This window comes from Prunus mume, linkage group LG2, assembly GCF_029339155.1.
Source record: "Prunus mume cultivar Tortuosa linkage group LG2, ASM2933915v1, whole genome shotgun sequence".
NCBI classification, from domain to species: Eukaryota; Viridiplantae; Streptophyta; class Magnoliopsida; order Rosales; family Rosaceae; genus Prunus; species Prunus mume.
Genome location: NC_142699.1, coordinates 20,668,074 through 20,681,806, shown reverse-complemented (window position 1 = coordinate 20,681,806; position 13,733 = coordinate 20,668,074). Strand labels below are relative to the sequence as shown.

Below are 13,733 nucleotides of genomic sequence, written 5' to 3'. Positions count from 1 at the left end.
CTGCTATACTCATGTTCTGTTCTTATGGGACTTTTCATCTATGCAGTGTATTATCAATGTATTTAACTTGCAATATGTGAAATTTGCATTAATAATTCAAGAATACATATCAAAATGATACAAGACATTCTTCTGGAGTGGTCATAATACAAGTCGTTCTTCTGGAACGATTTATAATGCAAGTCATTCTTTTGGAATGGTCCTTTGCATGACGTCTTTCTGGAACGGCCTTATCTCCCCATTTGGTTAACTATAAGGATGTCGTACAAAATATCAAAAATAAGAGTACAAGCATGAAATAATACAAGTATTGCTTACATCCTTAGGTGGGAGAAACTTTGCTTAAATATCATTCAAGCTCGTATTAGCTCAGCAAACACAATGTAATGCTTGATGATCTAGTTATATCCTCCAGGAGCAAAAAATCACAATTCTTCTGTCTCTGTATAAAAAAAAAAAAAAAAACCCTCAGCGTTAGGTTCACTACATGGATTTATTCTTCAGATGTTCGTTCTAAAGAAACAAAATCCCTTATGAACAGAGAATTGTAAAAAGAAAGAAAATATACAAAGAATTGCGATATTGATTGCAAGGTAGGTAAGAAATTAGGGAAGGAAATTAGTGAGGTAACAAATAACAAACTCTCATTTCTCCTAACTTAGAAGAACTTCAGGAGATTAGAGCATGTGAGCGTCCTTATAGTTCCCTGATCTAGCTGAAACGTGATCAGGGATAGTCTTGTTTCCTGAATAGATGATCAGAGATAGTCTCGCTTCTCAAGCACATCGAATGCTCATTGATATGAAAAATAAGTGGATATTGCATCACTAGATAGAAAGAAAGCTGGAGAAAACTGGATGTATTTTGCAAAGAAAATTTCGTTAGTAACATATTTATACACATATTAGAGGAACAGTTTGAACTGGTGAATCTCAAATTAACTACAAAAATTTGTGAGGTTCTCGAGATGCTTTTGAAAAAGTAACTTCGTGAAATTCGCAAAGCAAGATCGGCTATGACGAAAATAGTCATTGAGAATCCTTAAAGTGCCGACAGATATTAATGAGGCCGTGTGAAGTTTTGGAATCTGGAAAAGAAAAAGAAAATATGGGGATTCGAGAAAATATTGGGATCCTAGAAACAGTGCCACATTTTCATATATAGATATTGCCTTTGCAAGGCATGATTGGAGTAATTGCGTTTCAACTCCACTTCCTTCCATTTTCTGAAAATTTAGCTTTTCTAAGACTTTTCTCGAAACCCTTTTAAAATGGCTTCCTCTTCTTCTCCCCCAAAGCATCTCGATTTAAATGTTGCTCTCAAAACAACCCGTGACGCCAAAGTCTGGCGTCCATCCTTTTTATCCCAAAATCATCATCTCAAGGTTAATGATTCTGTGATGATGAATGATACAACTGCTGTCATAGTAGCTATGAATTTCCTTACTCCTATGGATGAAATACTATTAACAGGAAGGTCTGACGAAGAGGCTATTGATGACTGAATGACTTTTAACATTCAAAGTGCTGCTTTCGTTTCTAACATGGTTGATCGTTTGCGTACCAGAGCAAATAAGATTCAGGAGTCTCAACAAGAGGTTGAGAAACTTAAATAGGAAAATAAGACCATGTTGAAACTAGTGAGTTCATACTCCATTGATACGTGAACAAGGCTTGACATGCTACAGATTTCCAATGAAAAGACTCTGGGAGACCACTAGAGGCTCATGGCTAAGCTTAAGAGGCGTCGTCCTCTTCCTTCAGAGGCTTCTAGAACATAATGAAATTTTATAGATTTTACAGAGCATGCTTCTTCCTTGCAGTTGAAAGGAATCTATCTGTTGTATGCTCCTTTCCTGTTATAATAATTAGGTAAATTCTTAAACTTGCACCTGTGGTTTTTACATCTTTTCAAAATGACGATTTGGAACCTTGTGCCTTATAGGTTCAAATAACCACATCAAATCTCTCAAATTACATATTTCAATGCATGTGAGTTTGGAACTTCTGGCTCGGGTTAAACACGACTTGAAAATTTATTTGTCTTTTTCAAATGAGTATGAAATATAAATTGAGTAAAAGCTATGATAATATTGCAATATAATAGTAAAATTAGAAATGCAATTAGTAATAGGGAGTTATTCACTATATGAAGTACAAACAATGGTAATATCTATACTTGGAGTGGCAATGTTTGTGCTTCGAGTGATGGTGTTCGTGTAAGGAGTAGTAGTGCATCAGATGCGTGTGGTTAGAGTTTGTGTGCGTGATTGGAATGACATTGTTGTGCCAAGAGTGATGATAATGTACTAGTTCAACTACTCAAGTTACCGTCCAGTTAATCAATGTACTAGTTAGACGATATGAAAATGCATTCAGATGACACTAAAGAAAAACCGATTGATGTGGATGCATGAGAGAATGACATTGGGACACCCGGACACAATTGATCGTGGTTGCAATCATAGAATTGGAATGTAAACAAGGCACAAAGAAAAGAAGTGGATTCTCGGAAAAAGTTAGTGGTGGTGCAGTGTTCTTCGTGTCGTTCGTTTTTGGATAAAGATATTGCGCATGGATCAAATGTGTATGATATTTTGATCCTTATTATTGTTATTATGAAATCAAGTCCACTTCCTAATACGGCCAAAGGCTAATCCCACTCATATTGTCCAAAGAGCCATAGTAGTTGTTTTCAAGCCATTACAAGTTGCAATATCAATTCATGGGTTACTTTTCTTGCTTTCAATAAAATTGAAACATTAAATATAATCCAATCAATAAATAAAAAATTATGTTGATGCAAATTCTAAAAATTACTTTAAACGGTAGACGTGAGTTAGCCCAATCAATTTCAAAAAGTGAACTCACATTTTCGCACCCAAACGCGCATCCTCCCCTTCATAAATTTTAGACAATAAAACTTTTAATTAATGATCAATTATCTCGACTGTACTAAAATTTAAGCATTAAATGACTGCGAATCACGATTAATCATAATCTTTCCACGAAAGAACAGGGTACGGTGTCCACTAACCACACTTTACACGGTGACAAACAAATGGCTTTCGCGCACTCGGAAAATTCAGCGAAATAGCTGTCCGCGAAAGCGACTCGTAACTTCCCCGCGAGGCTTAAGGCTCATCCGAATTTTTATTTACCTTTGTATAAGTATCTATTTCTTTGCAATTCATTTCCCCCAATTTCACGTGGTTGTGGGAATTTGTGCTCTCTCTCTCTCTCTCTCTCTCTCTCTTGCCCTCGCTCGCTTCCTTTCTGTTAGATTTGCAGACGAACGCTTCCAGTTCCGAGACGTACATAGCTGGAATTCTCACTGTAATTTTACATGCCTTGTAGTTCTAGCTACCGTAATTGTCTGATTTTGCCTGCTTCTTCTAGCTCTCGATTTTATACAGTGTACTGCGCTTGGAGCTTTACACGAACTGCTGAGTGAAACTTGTGTGATTCGATTTGACTTTGTATTTGTATCAACCATTGCTCGTCAGATTTGCTTTAGAAATTTTTAGGTTTCTTATTTTGTAATTGTTGATGTTTATATATGATTGAGTTGCATGCAAACCCAGTTTTATGTTTTTTTTTTGTTCGAAGTTTTATGGCTTTGAATCGTAGATATGAATTGCTTTTTGCTTTGATCTCTGAGATATATGTTAGTTTTATCATAGAGTTCGCCTTTAACGCTTTACTTAATTGGCCTTTGTTCTCTCGTGGTTGTTTTGTTTTCTTTATTCTCTGTGACTTTATATGGTAGCCTTGCATTATTTATTAAAGATACTTAAAAATATTGCCTCTATGGTCTCCTGTACACACACAAGACATGCACGAGCCTCGCCAGCTTGAATGGGTTATAAAAGATATTATTGAAAAGAAAAAAGAACTAAAAAACTACCAAGTTCTTGTTATTTTTAATTGTAGATATACAGTTGCTACAACCCATTTTCGCTTCATAATCGAGTTGTTTAAGGCTTAGGTTTGTAAGGACCCAACTCCGCTTGACCAATTCAGCGTCGAATCAGTTAGCCAATTGTTCCATTTGGCAGCTCATCCATGTTATCCTGTATTTTATATGTTTTTCTGACGGCCTATGAAGATTTCATCATATTTGCTTCTTTATCTTGTTACTTGAGCACTTGTCAAAGGTTGCATCTAGTATTATACAGTGACACAATATATCTTATTTTTTAAGCAAGTGTTGCGTGTGTAAACCTTCTTTAAGTTGAAATTCAAATGTAAAGTGGTTATTTCCATTTATTTAAAAAAATATTGTAATCCTTTTCTTTTAAAACAAAATTTATTTTTCAACTCTAACTCTGGCCAAGAAACTAGATAATGTTAACTATACTTTAATGAATTAAATGGTCAGGTTCATTCTCATGGTTTTGCTGGGTTGACATCAACTATTTGCTTTTGTGGTTATAACAATAATTTGAGGATAATTGTTTAATATTCTTGATTTCCCATTCCCTTCTGGGGTGGTAGTTGATGTGGCAGCAATGATATGAGGTACCACCCTCAGTTCGCTCCTTAATCTAGGGTCAAAACTTTGAAATTATTATGTTTTTATGGTTACTTAATTGAGGATAAATTATTTGGAATACATTATTCAACACTTTTTCTTGACTATGCCTACCACGTTTCTCATTGAATTGGTTGTAGAGGTCTGAGATACTACCTGGGTAAACTTTGTTTATTTTAGTGACCTCATTACATATGTATGCATAAATCCACACACGCAAACAAACATACACACCCGTGCATCTTGGTATATATGTTTTAACGATGTCCTCATCACTTTGTGATTAATATATTCTATTTTGACTTGTATAAAAAGCAGTGTCTAGGTTTTTATTTAACAAATACTGGTTTCAAATTCTTTCTAGATATTGTAATGCACATACAACTGACCTTCTGTTCAAGTTTGAAGAAGCATACGTTTCATTTGATTTTATATAATCTATTTTGAATTTCTTTGGTAATCCATTAGTACTTAAGTTTGATTCAAAAGCATGTAGTTGATCCTGGTGAACAGATGGGGCTGTGATATACATTTATTTTTGTTTATTGTTGACATTTTGGTTTCAAGCCTTGTGTTTCTTTGAAAAATTCATAGAGTTTATGACAGGCCTTCTGGGAAGCCTATATAGCTGTTGCGTATTTATTGGCAACATAATTCAAAAACTGCATTTACAAATTAGCATTGGATAACCTTGATTTTACTGTTCTTGGCACAATCAGAAAATGGGACAAGCTCTTGGTTGTGTTCAAGTGGACCAGTCCACTGTTGCTATCAGAGAAACTTTTGGGAAGTTTGATGATGTGCTTGAACCTGGTTGTCACTGTTTGCCTTGGTGTTTGGGTAGCCAGATAGCTGGTCATCTCTCTTTACGTGTGCAGCAATTGGATGTTCGCTGTGAAACAAAGACAAAGGTTTGTTTCATATTGATTCTCTTTCAACATGAAGATTTTGATATAACCTTCTAAGTACACACAGTAAGCACTGCATACGCACACTAGGAGCGTCTCTTAGTACTACTGTAACAAATTAGGAAGAATATGTTATTGTGTGAGAGTTATGTGTAGGGTCGGATCTAGGAATTAGAAGTGCAATCTATCTGCCAATTCTGATCTATGGTATCACTTCAGGATAACGTTTTTGTTACTGTGGTTGCATCTATTCAATACCGAGCTTTAGCTGAGAAGGCTTCAGATGCCTTTTACAAGCTCAGCAATACCAGAGGGCAGATCCAATCTTATGTCTTTGATGGTATGGATTTGTTACTGAAATTCGTAATTACTTTCATAAGTTTTTGGGTTTTTGTTTGTTGTTTTTTTCCTTCTAACAATTGAGATATCCATTTATAGCTAGTTCAGTTGTGTCATGTATCATCATTTATCCCAGGGTAGCAAATAATGCAGCTTGTGAACGATTGTGATAAGTTTTCTGTAAATTTTGGTGGGGTTTTGATTTAATTTTTCTTTTAGATCTTATTTTCTTGGAAACAGAGATGGAAAAACAAAAAGAAGCTTTCCTTTTTTTTTTTTTTTTGCATTTGTGTCGTTTGAATTCTGGTGTAGAATATTTCTTAGCTTGAGGTTTTGCTTTGAAATTCTAGCTAATTCTTGTTCTCATGTCATTGTACCTTGGAGAGGAATACAGTGTGGTTTTTTAGATTGTAGCTTGCAGTAGAATTTACAAAATTCTTTTTTTTGTTTCAGTTATCAGGGCAAGTGTTCCAAAGTTGGATCTAGATTCAACCTTTGAGCAGAAGAATGACATAGCCAAAGCTGTTGAAGAAGAACTTGAAAAGGTGTGGATCTGTATGCCTTGTTTGGTTTAGAATTCCCTACGAAACATCTTGGTAATTTATTGTGTATTTGCAGGCCATGTCACATTATGGGTTTGAGATAGTTCAAACGCTAATTGTGGATATCGAACCAGATGAGCATGTGAAGAGAGCAATGAATGAAATCAATGCAGGTACAATATGTACATATGATAGATGGAATGCAATGTTTTTTTTACTCCTTTTCTATAGGCTATTTTTTTCCCCATGCCATTCCAAGTAAAGATTCATTTATTTAGAAACTTTTCCAAGTGCTAATGAAAATTGAGCCCTGTTGCATTTGGTAAATAGAAGGATTAGGAAGGTTTGCTCTTATGTGGCCTTCAACTCCTATCAACCAAATAGCATCAGTGTGTCTAAAACAGAAAGATGGTACCCATTCTTGAGATGCAGTATGCAGTAGGATTCTCCTCCATTGCACTCCTGGAACCAGAAAAGTATTGAGACCTGGAAGTCTCATGGGTCTCTTCAGAATATTGATTCCTTTATGTAGGACACAAACAGAATGACATTTGCAGTGAAGTGTGTTGCTTAGAATAATTAATTTTGTTTTAAAAAATGAAGTTTTCTTAAGCTATAACAGCTGCAGAATGACTAATATATGTGTTTTCCAATAACCAATAGCTGCAAGGATGAGGTTGGCTGCAACTGAGAAAGCTGAAGCAGAGAAGATATTGCAGATTAAGCGAGCTGAGGGAGAGGCAGAGTCCAAATATCTGTCAGGGCTTGGAATAGCAAGGCAGCGCCAGGCCATTGTGGACGGGCTGAGAGACAGTGTGCTGGCCTTCTCTGAGAATGTGCCAGGGACATCTTCAAAGGATGTCATGGACATGGTTCTGGTGACCCAGTACTTCGACACAATGAAGGAGATCGGTGCATCCTCAAAGTCCAATTCGGTTTTCATCCCACACGGCCCCGGTGCTGTGAGAGACATTGCTTCACAGATACGAGATGGCCTCCTTCAAGCAAATCCACCTCAGGTGTAATGTAATTACGTGGTACGAAGTTGGAGGCCGGCTCTTTAAGCTTCCGATCAGTGCTATTATGCAGGACTGAAGTTTGTGTGTGCTTTAGGATCTAAGAATGTGGTTTCTTTAGTATTTGACATATAACGTGTATAATATGTAGGTGATTTCTCCATGCTTCTTGATACCCGGCCTCTAAAGGGTTTGAACTTTATGTAGTATAGAGAACTGATTCAATATATTTGGTTGGTTTTTGTTAGAGCGTGTTTCCTATTTGATTTGTCTTGCTCTAATTGTGTTTAAAATTTGCTAGCTTTTCTTGCCTTTCGATTTCGTGATTAGAGTTCCTTGAACTTCCAAATTTGTTCAGTAAATCCCTTTAATCTACTTACGTATAAAAAAATTACGTTCTTATTCTGTTTTTTTTCCTTTAACTATTCCATTTGTTCAAAAAAGTTAGGAAAAAACCTAATCACATCCATGAAAATAATCGTTGTGCTGTGAAAATAATTGCAGTCAGATTTACTGTGAGAGAAATCATCCATGAGAAAAAACAGTTTGGCGTTTGGTAAACTTTTTGTTAAAAATGGTGTTAGTACTGATTCTTGTATAATCAGAAAATGATTCCCGCATAATTATTAAACCCAACGCCTATTCAAAACTGATTCCCTCATAATCGAAAATGAAAACACCTCATTAGCTGCTTTCCCTTATAGCTTTCTCTCACAGTAATTTTTAACACTAAGTGATTTTCTTATAATTTACCAAACGAGCTGAGATTTCCAAATTTAAAAAAAAATCACTTATCACCCCAAATAAGCAATATCAAACGAGCACTAAACATACAAATGCCACGTTTTGATCTCTCATTTTCTAACGAGGCGAGTGGTAGGAAATAATTCTTGCAAATAAGAAATTAAATTTTTTGTACCTGATAATTTTTCAACAGAAATATTTTCTTCAATTTTTTATTTTACAACGGCAAGAATGCATCACCTCCTAGTTGTTGGGATGAGATCCGTTGTCCCCATTTTCCATGTCCTTTCGTGTTTCTTGTATAATTTTTTGACACATGTTCAACCACTTAACTCCAACACAACACTGTTAACTTGAAATGGACATTGAGAAACACACCTAATATAGGGGCCCAAATTATAAAAAAATCATACATGAAATGGACTTTAGAAACACACCAAAAGCTCATTTACAACATAATAAAGAGACTTTGAACTTCCAATAATATACAAAGCTGCCATCGTTTTTCTTAAAACAAGCCCAACGTCAAAACCTAACAAAAAACCAAAAACACTCAAAACCAAAAGGTAAAACTGGAAATTAGTATATTCAAAAATAGGTTAGCTGGTAATAGTAGGGTTTTTTTTTTTTTTTTTTGAGTTTATTTATAGAAATTAAATAGTACAGGTTTATCTATAACACTAATATTAAGAATGAATATATAACTAAATATCTCAAAGGAAAATACTTGCCTCCTTCTCATAGAAGTAAGAACTCATATTTTCCTTCCAATCACAGTTTAACATGTGTATAAAGATTTTTCTTCTGTGTTTTTGATGAATTATTTTCACATATATGTTAAACTGTGATTTGCAGGAAGTAGGAATGCCTCTTTTTCCCGAAAGAAAGCAAGCAGTATCCTATCACTAAAGTTTAAATTATCATTCTATGTGCAATTTTTTGTACGAGTATCAAGTTAAAATGATCAATTTAACAAAAGAAAACAGCTGCGAGTAACATGAGAGTGTTCCTCAAGAAAAGAAAACAGCACGGGAGAAAAAACAAAATTCCTTTTTTCAGCAACGTGTCACAAAACAGCACCAAAAGGACGAATATGCCAAACACAACCTCCCTACGATTCTCGAGGTTATAAAAGCACCGAGACCTTTCTTTATATCAACGGCCAGAAAAGCCGTACATCTACCCAACCCAGGATCCAACGGCCCAAATCTGTCCTCCCAACAAACACTGATTCTAGGGTTTCTTCGATTATACACATTATGCTTCTTCTCTAGTCTGTCTTTTTATCAACAGCTGAGCCAAACACAAATACCCCTCTCACTTTCTCCACAATTTTCCTTTCGAATTTTCTCGAGAAACAATCATGGTGAAGGGACCCGGTCTCTACTTGGATATCGGCAAGAAAGCCAGAGGTTCATCCTTTTCATTTTTCTGTTAATTTATTTTTCAGATGAATTGTATTTTCCATTTTCCAATTTTTTTTTTTATCGATATTTTTCTTTTTCGCTGATAAATATGTATTTTTTTTTCCCCAGATCTTCTTTACAAGGATTACCAAAGCGACCACAAGTTCACTGTTACCACTTACACTTCTACTGGAGTTGTAAGCTTCTAGTTTCTTTTTGTTTTTTTATTATTTTTATTCCGGTTTTGATGTATTCATTTTTATCCGCGAGAGGAATATGCATCCCATTGTTCGAATTTTTTTCTGTTCGGTTGTTGTGAAAACAGTTGAAACTAGAATAAGAAAGAAATAATATACTGAGCTCCATGCTTTATTTTACTGTATCCAATCGTTTAAAGCTCCTGATGTGTACGGCTGAGCTAAGTTGAGTTTGACCGTCAAAATAAAATGCTTACAGTCAACTAATATTCTTACATTTTCTGGTTAAACAAATGGAAAGTCTAGTTGTGTGTTGAATGTAGAGGACTGATTGATTGTTTTTAAGCTAAATGATAAATAACCTGTTTGATCGTGGGTAATCCGGAAAAGAATAATAATATATGATGTACTAATGATCTGGATGCTTGCAGTGTATGATTTACATCTAAGTTTATATATTTTAATTCTATCTGACTTTGCTTTCGTCTGTTGTTTTGATTCATTATACTTCTCAAGGCAATCAGTTCAACTGGAATTAGGAAGGGTGACCTCTATCTGGGAGATGTGAGCACTCAGCTGAAGAACAAGAACATCACAACTGATGTAAAAGTTGACACCGACTCTAATGTAAGTCAAAACAGCTTATCACATCTCTATTTGATTTGCCCTTCACCATTGAGCATCTTTTCTTCTCGTGTAAATAAGTCAATGTGTTAACCAGAAACCCGGGGGCCTTGAATTTACTATTGCTTGGTTCACTTGTTGGATTGATGGTACAATGAATTCGTTTGGGTTTGTTTGCTAATGTACATCGAAGCGATGCTCATTGTAATTAAACATGAAAAATTGTTGTATAAAATTTCTGAAGCAGACTTTGTTTTATCATTTTAAGCGCTCTGTTTTTTTTTATCCCCAACTACTAGATAAGACCATAACCACACTAGGGCTGCGTTTGGTTCATGGGAAAGGAGGCTTGGGAATGGGAAATCAATTGCTTTCCCATGTTTGGTAATAGGGGGAAAATGTAACCCTCCTCTCCCCCCTTGGGTGTCATTTTCCCTTTCCATGGGAAACTTTGGGAAAATGGGCCAGCATTAAATGCCCATTTTTCATGACCATTTTAACCCATCAACAATTTAGAATTACAATATATCATTAATGCATTCTTTTTTTAGAATTACAATATGCAAATTTTGTTTTCTATTCCTACTCAAAACAAACATGGGAAGGGAAATAAAGTGATATCTCATGGTTACTTTCCCCAACATGGGAAAGAAATTTTCCATTTCCCAACCCTTGGGAAATGAGATGGGAAGTGATTTCCCCTCAAATCCATTCCATGAACCAAACAGGGCCTAGATGGTGTTAGTTCAGCCTTACAGGCCAAAAATTGTTATGAATTTCGTTACTCATTACATAATTTGCTGTTAGTATTGTGTCAAATGAAGTGCATTGATTTTTCCTTCTTGTATGGCTCTTATAATTATGTTCTTATCTTCTATCATCAATTTGTTGTAGCCAGGGTTATGCCTTTAAATGTTTGTATTCTCCTTTGTTTTTTTGCATGTGTAAATTTCATGTGATGAACAGGAAAAAAAGTTATGTGAATGAAGTAATTTGTTTATCTGACTATGAAGTTCATACTATGATATTTGGACTGATAATTGCCTGTTACGTGCAGCTTCGCACAACCATTACCATTGATGAGCCTGCACCTGGTCTGAAGGCAATCTTTAGCTTTATTGTACCTGACCAGAGATCTGGCAAGGTAAGAATCATAGTGTTCATTTCTTGACTTATTAGTTAATGTTGTTGAAGATGTGAACATTTATGCTCTATTGCTGCATGTCATATTGGGTTTGATGTGCATGAGAATCATTGATTTATGGTCCGAACTTGGGTATTTTGTTAAACAGGTGGAGCTCCAATATCAGCATGAGTATGCTGGAATAAGTACTAGCATTGGGTTGACTGCCAATCCGATTGTTAACTTTTCTGGTGTTGTTGGGAACAATCTTCTCTCTCTTGGAACAGATCTTTCCTTTGATACAGCCTCTGGAAACTTCACAAAATGGAATGCAGGGTTGAATTTCACCCATACTGATCTCATTGCTTCCCTTATACTGTGAGTACTTCTTTTGATGCCCAAACAAAAAACTGAAATAGATTTATTTCAGTTGAGTGGTGCTTATTGCATGTGTATTTCAGGCCGATGTGCTTATTGCATGTTTATGTTCAGGCTGATGTGCTTCTTTGTGTGATCTACTGATATTGTTGATGGATACAGGAATGATAAAGCTGACACTGTTACTGCCTCCTACTACCACACTGTAAGTCCACTCACCAACACTGCTGTTGGTGCGGAGCTCTCCCATAGCTTTTCAAGCAATGAAAACAGTCTCACAATTGGAACTCAGCATGCACTTGACCCCCTAACCACAGTGAAGGGTCGTGTGAATAACTATGGCAGGGCAAGTGCTCTCATCCAGCATGAGTGGCGTCCCAAATCTTTCTTCACCATCTCAGGAGAGGTTGATACCCGGGCAATCGAAAAGAGTGCAAAGATCGGTTTGGCCTTGGCACTCAAGCCATAGGCTTAAGCGGGTATCCATTGCTAATGGGAAGGTGGGTTCTGTTTTTGCATGGTGGAGGGCAATAAGGGTAGTAGTTAGATAGAAGAAGAATTTTCTCTGATGAACTTGTGGTCCTATTGTGGTGCTATTCGTTTTTCATTTCATATCTTGGTGGTAATGGGTTGTATAAAATAATTGGCACGGACCGATGTCATATTTCTTCCGAATTTCCGTCCATCCCAATGTCAATGGAGGATGTACTTCAAAGTTTAAACACGGAAGTTTTAATGTGGAGTTTCGTCACCTGATGTTCAGAGTTTCATGCACCCAAAGTTCTATCCTCCGAGTCTTTTAATATTTCTTTCTCCTCTGGTTCTGCAAATACGTAATGACATCGCAGATTCAGGATTAGTTTGAAGCAAGGGTTCAGTTTTGTTTATGTGTTACTTGGATGGAACACAGAGAGCTGTTTCAACCCTTTTTGAGATCATAATCAAGTTTCAGGTTTTTACGCAAAGACGATCCGACCTTTTTGGTTAATTTGTCTTTGGATCTCACTATCAGATTCTTAAGTGCCTTAACGAAACAAAAAGTGCCGTACGCATTTGTCCGTGTGGACAAAAAGTTCCCATGACCTGACCTTAGTGAAAGGGGAAAAAAGACTAAAGAACACCCAAAGATACAATTTGCGTGAACGTAAATATTTCACAATACATAATGATGTTCATTTTCTTTCTTGTGGAGAGCATATCAATCAAGTGGTGATGAAAATATCTAACATGACTTTTATCTATATAAACAAATAAAAAATTCTTTCTATTGCACACATTTGAAATGCACTTCAAAAAATATCCGTGATGTGTTAGTTGAATTGGCCTAAAACTTTGGTATGCTCCCAAGTAGTTTTGGATTCAAGCCCTCACATACCCGTGTGTGTGTGAGTTTCCTTCAATCCCCTTTCTAACTTTTTTTCAAAAAAAGAGGCTCCAAAAGTGTAATTATTTTTTGACAGGGAAAAACATAAATGCTTTAATAATTCAATCCACAGAAACAAACAAGACGCTCTTAAATATCTATTTGACCCGTGGTCGAAGTCGGCACGCTTGCTCACCAAAAAGCAAAGGACTGGGCAGGCTTTATTCTTTTATTTATTTATTTTATGGGGTTTCCGAATTTGGGATGTTCTTGCTGCCCAAAAAAAGAAAAATGTTTTTTAGGTTTTAGACATAAAAAAAATTTCACTTTGGAAAAAGCAAAGATTTTTAAAAAGACAAAAAACAACTCAACTTTCAAATCAAAGACATGCAAATGTATTGGATTCCTAGAAATCTAAAAATAAATAAGGCGTTTTGTCCATTTTTGATTCTTTTAAAATTTTTCTCACTCCTTTTGCTTTTTCCAAAATGTCTCCAATTTTCGTCGTTGAAAATAAAAATATCACTAAAAAAATAACGAGCTAGTTTATATTATGTATC

At 35.7% G+C, this 13,733-nt stretch overlaps 2 protein-coding genes across 2 annotated transcripts; both read left to right on the top strand.

Moving 5' to 3' along the window:
• Positions 1-3,046: 3,046 nt before the first annotated feature.
• On the top strand, positions 3,047-7,585 carry LOC103321629 (SPFH/Band 7/PHB domain-containing membrane-associated protein family). The gene is made up of 6 exons (XM_008223457.2): positions 3,047-3,335; positions 5,253-5,444; positions 5,661-5,781; positions 6,234-6,325; positions 6,399-6,495; positions 6,986-7,585. Exons 2-6 carry the CDS (start codon positions 5,256-5,258, stop codon positions 7,345-7,347), a joined length of 861 nt encoding a protein of 286 aa, XP_008221679.1. The 5' UTR covers positions 3,047-3,335; positions 5,253-5,255; the 3' UTR covers positions 7,348-7,585.
• Positions 7,586-9,367: 1,782 nt separating this feature from the next.
• LOC103321627 (mitochondrial outer membrane protein porin of 36 kDa) lies at positions 9,368-12,566 on the top strand. The gene is made up of 6 exons (XM_008223456.3): positions 9,368-9,494; positions 9,618-9,685; positions 10,202-10,312; positions 11,367-11,453; positions 11,602-11,810; positions 11,973-12,566. Exons 1-6 carry the CDS (start codon positions 9,446-9,448, stop codon positions 12,277-12,279), a joined length of 831 nt encoding a protein of 276 aa, XP_008221678.1. The 5' UTR covers positions 9,368-9,445; the 3' UTR covers positions 12,280-12,566.
• The last annotated feature ends 1,167 nt before the right edge of the window (positions 12,567-13,733 follow it).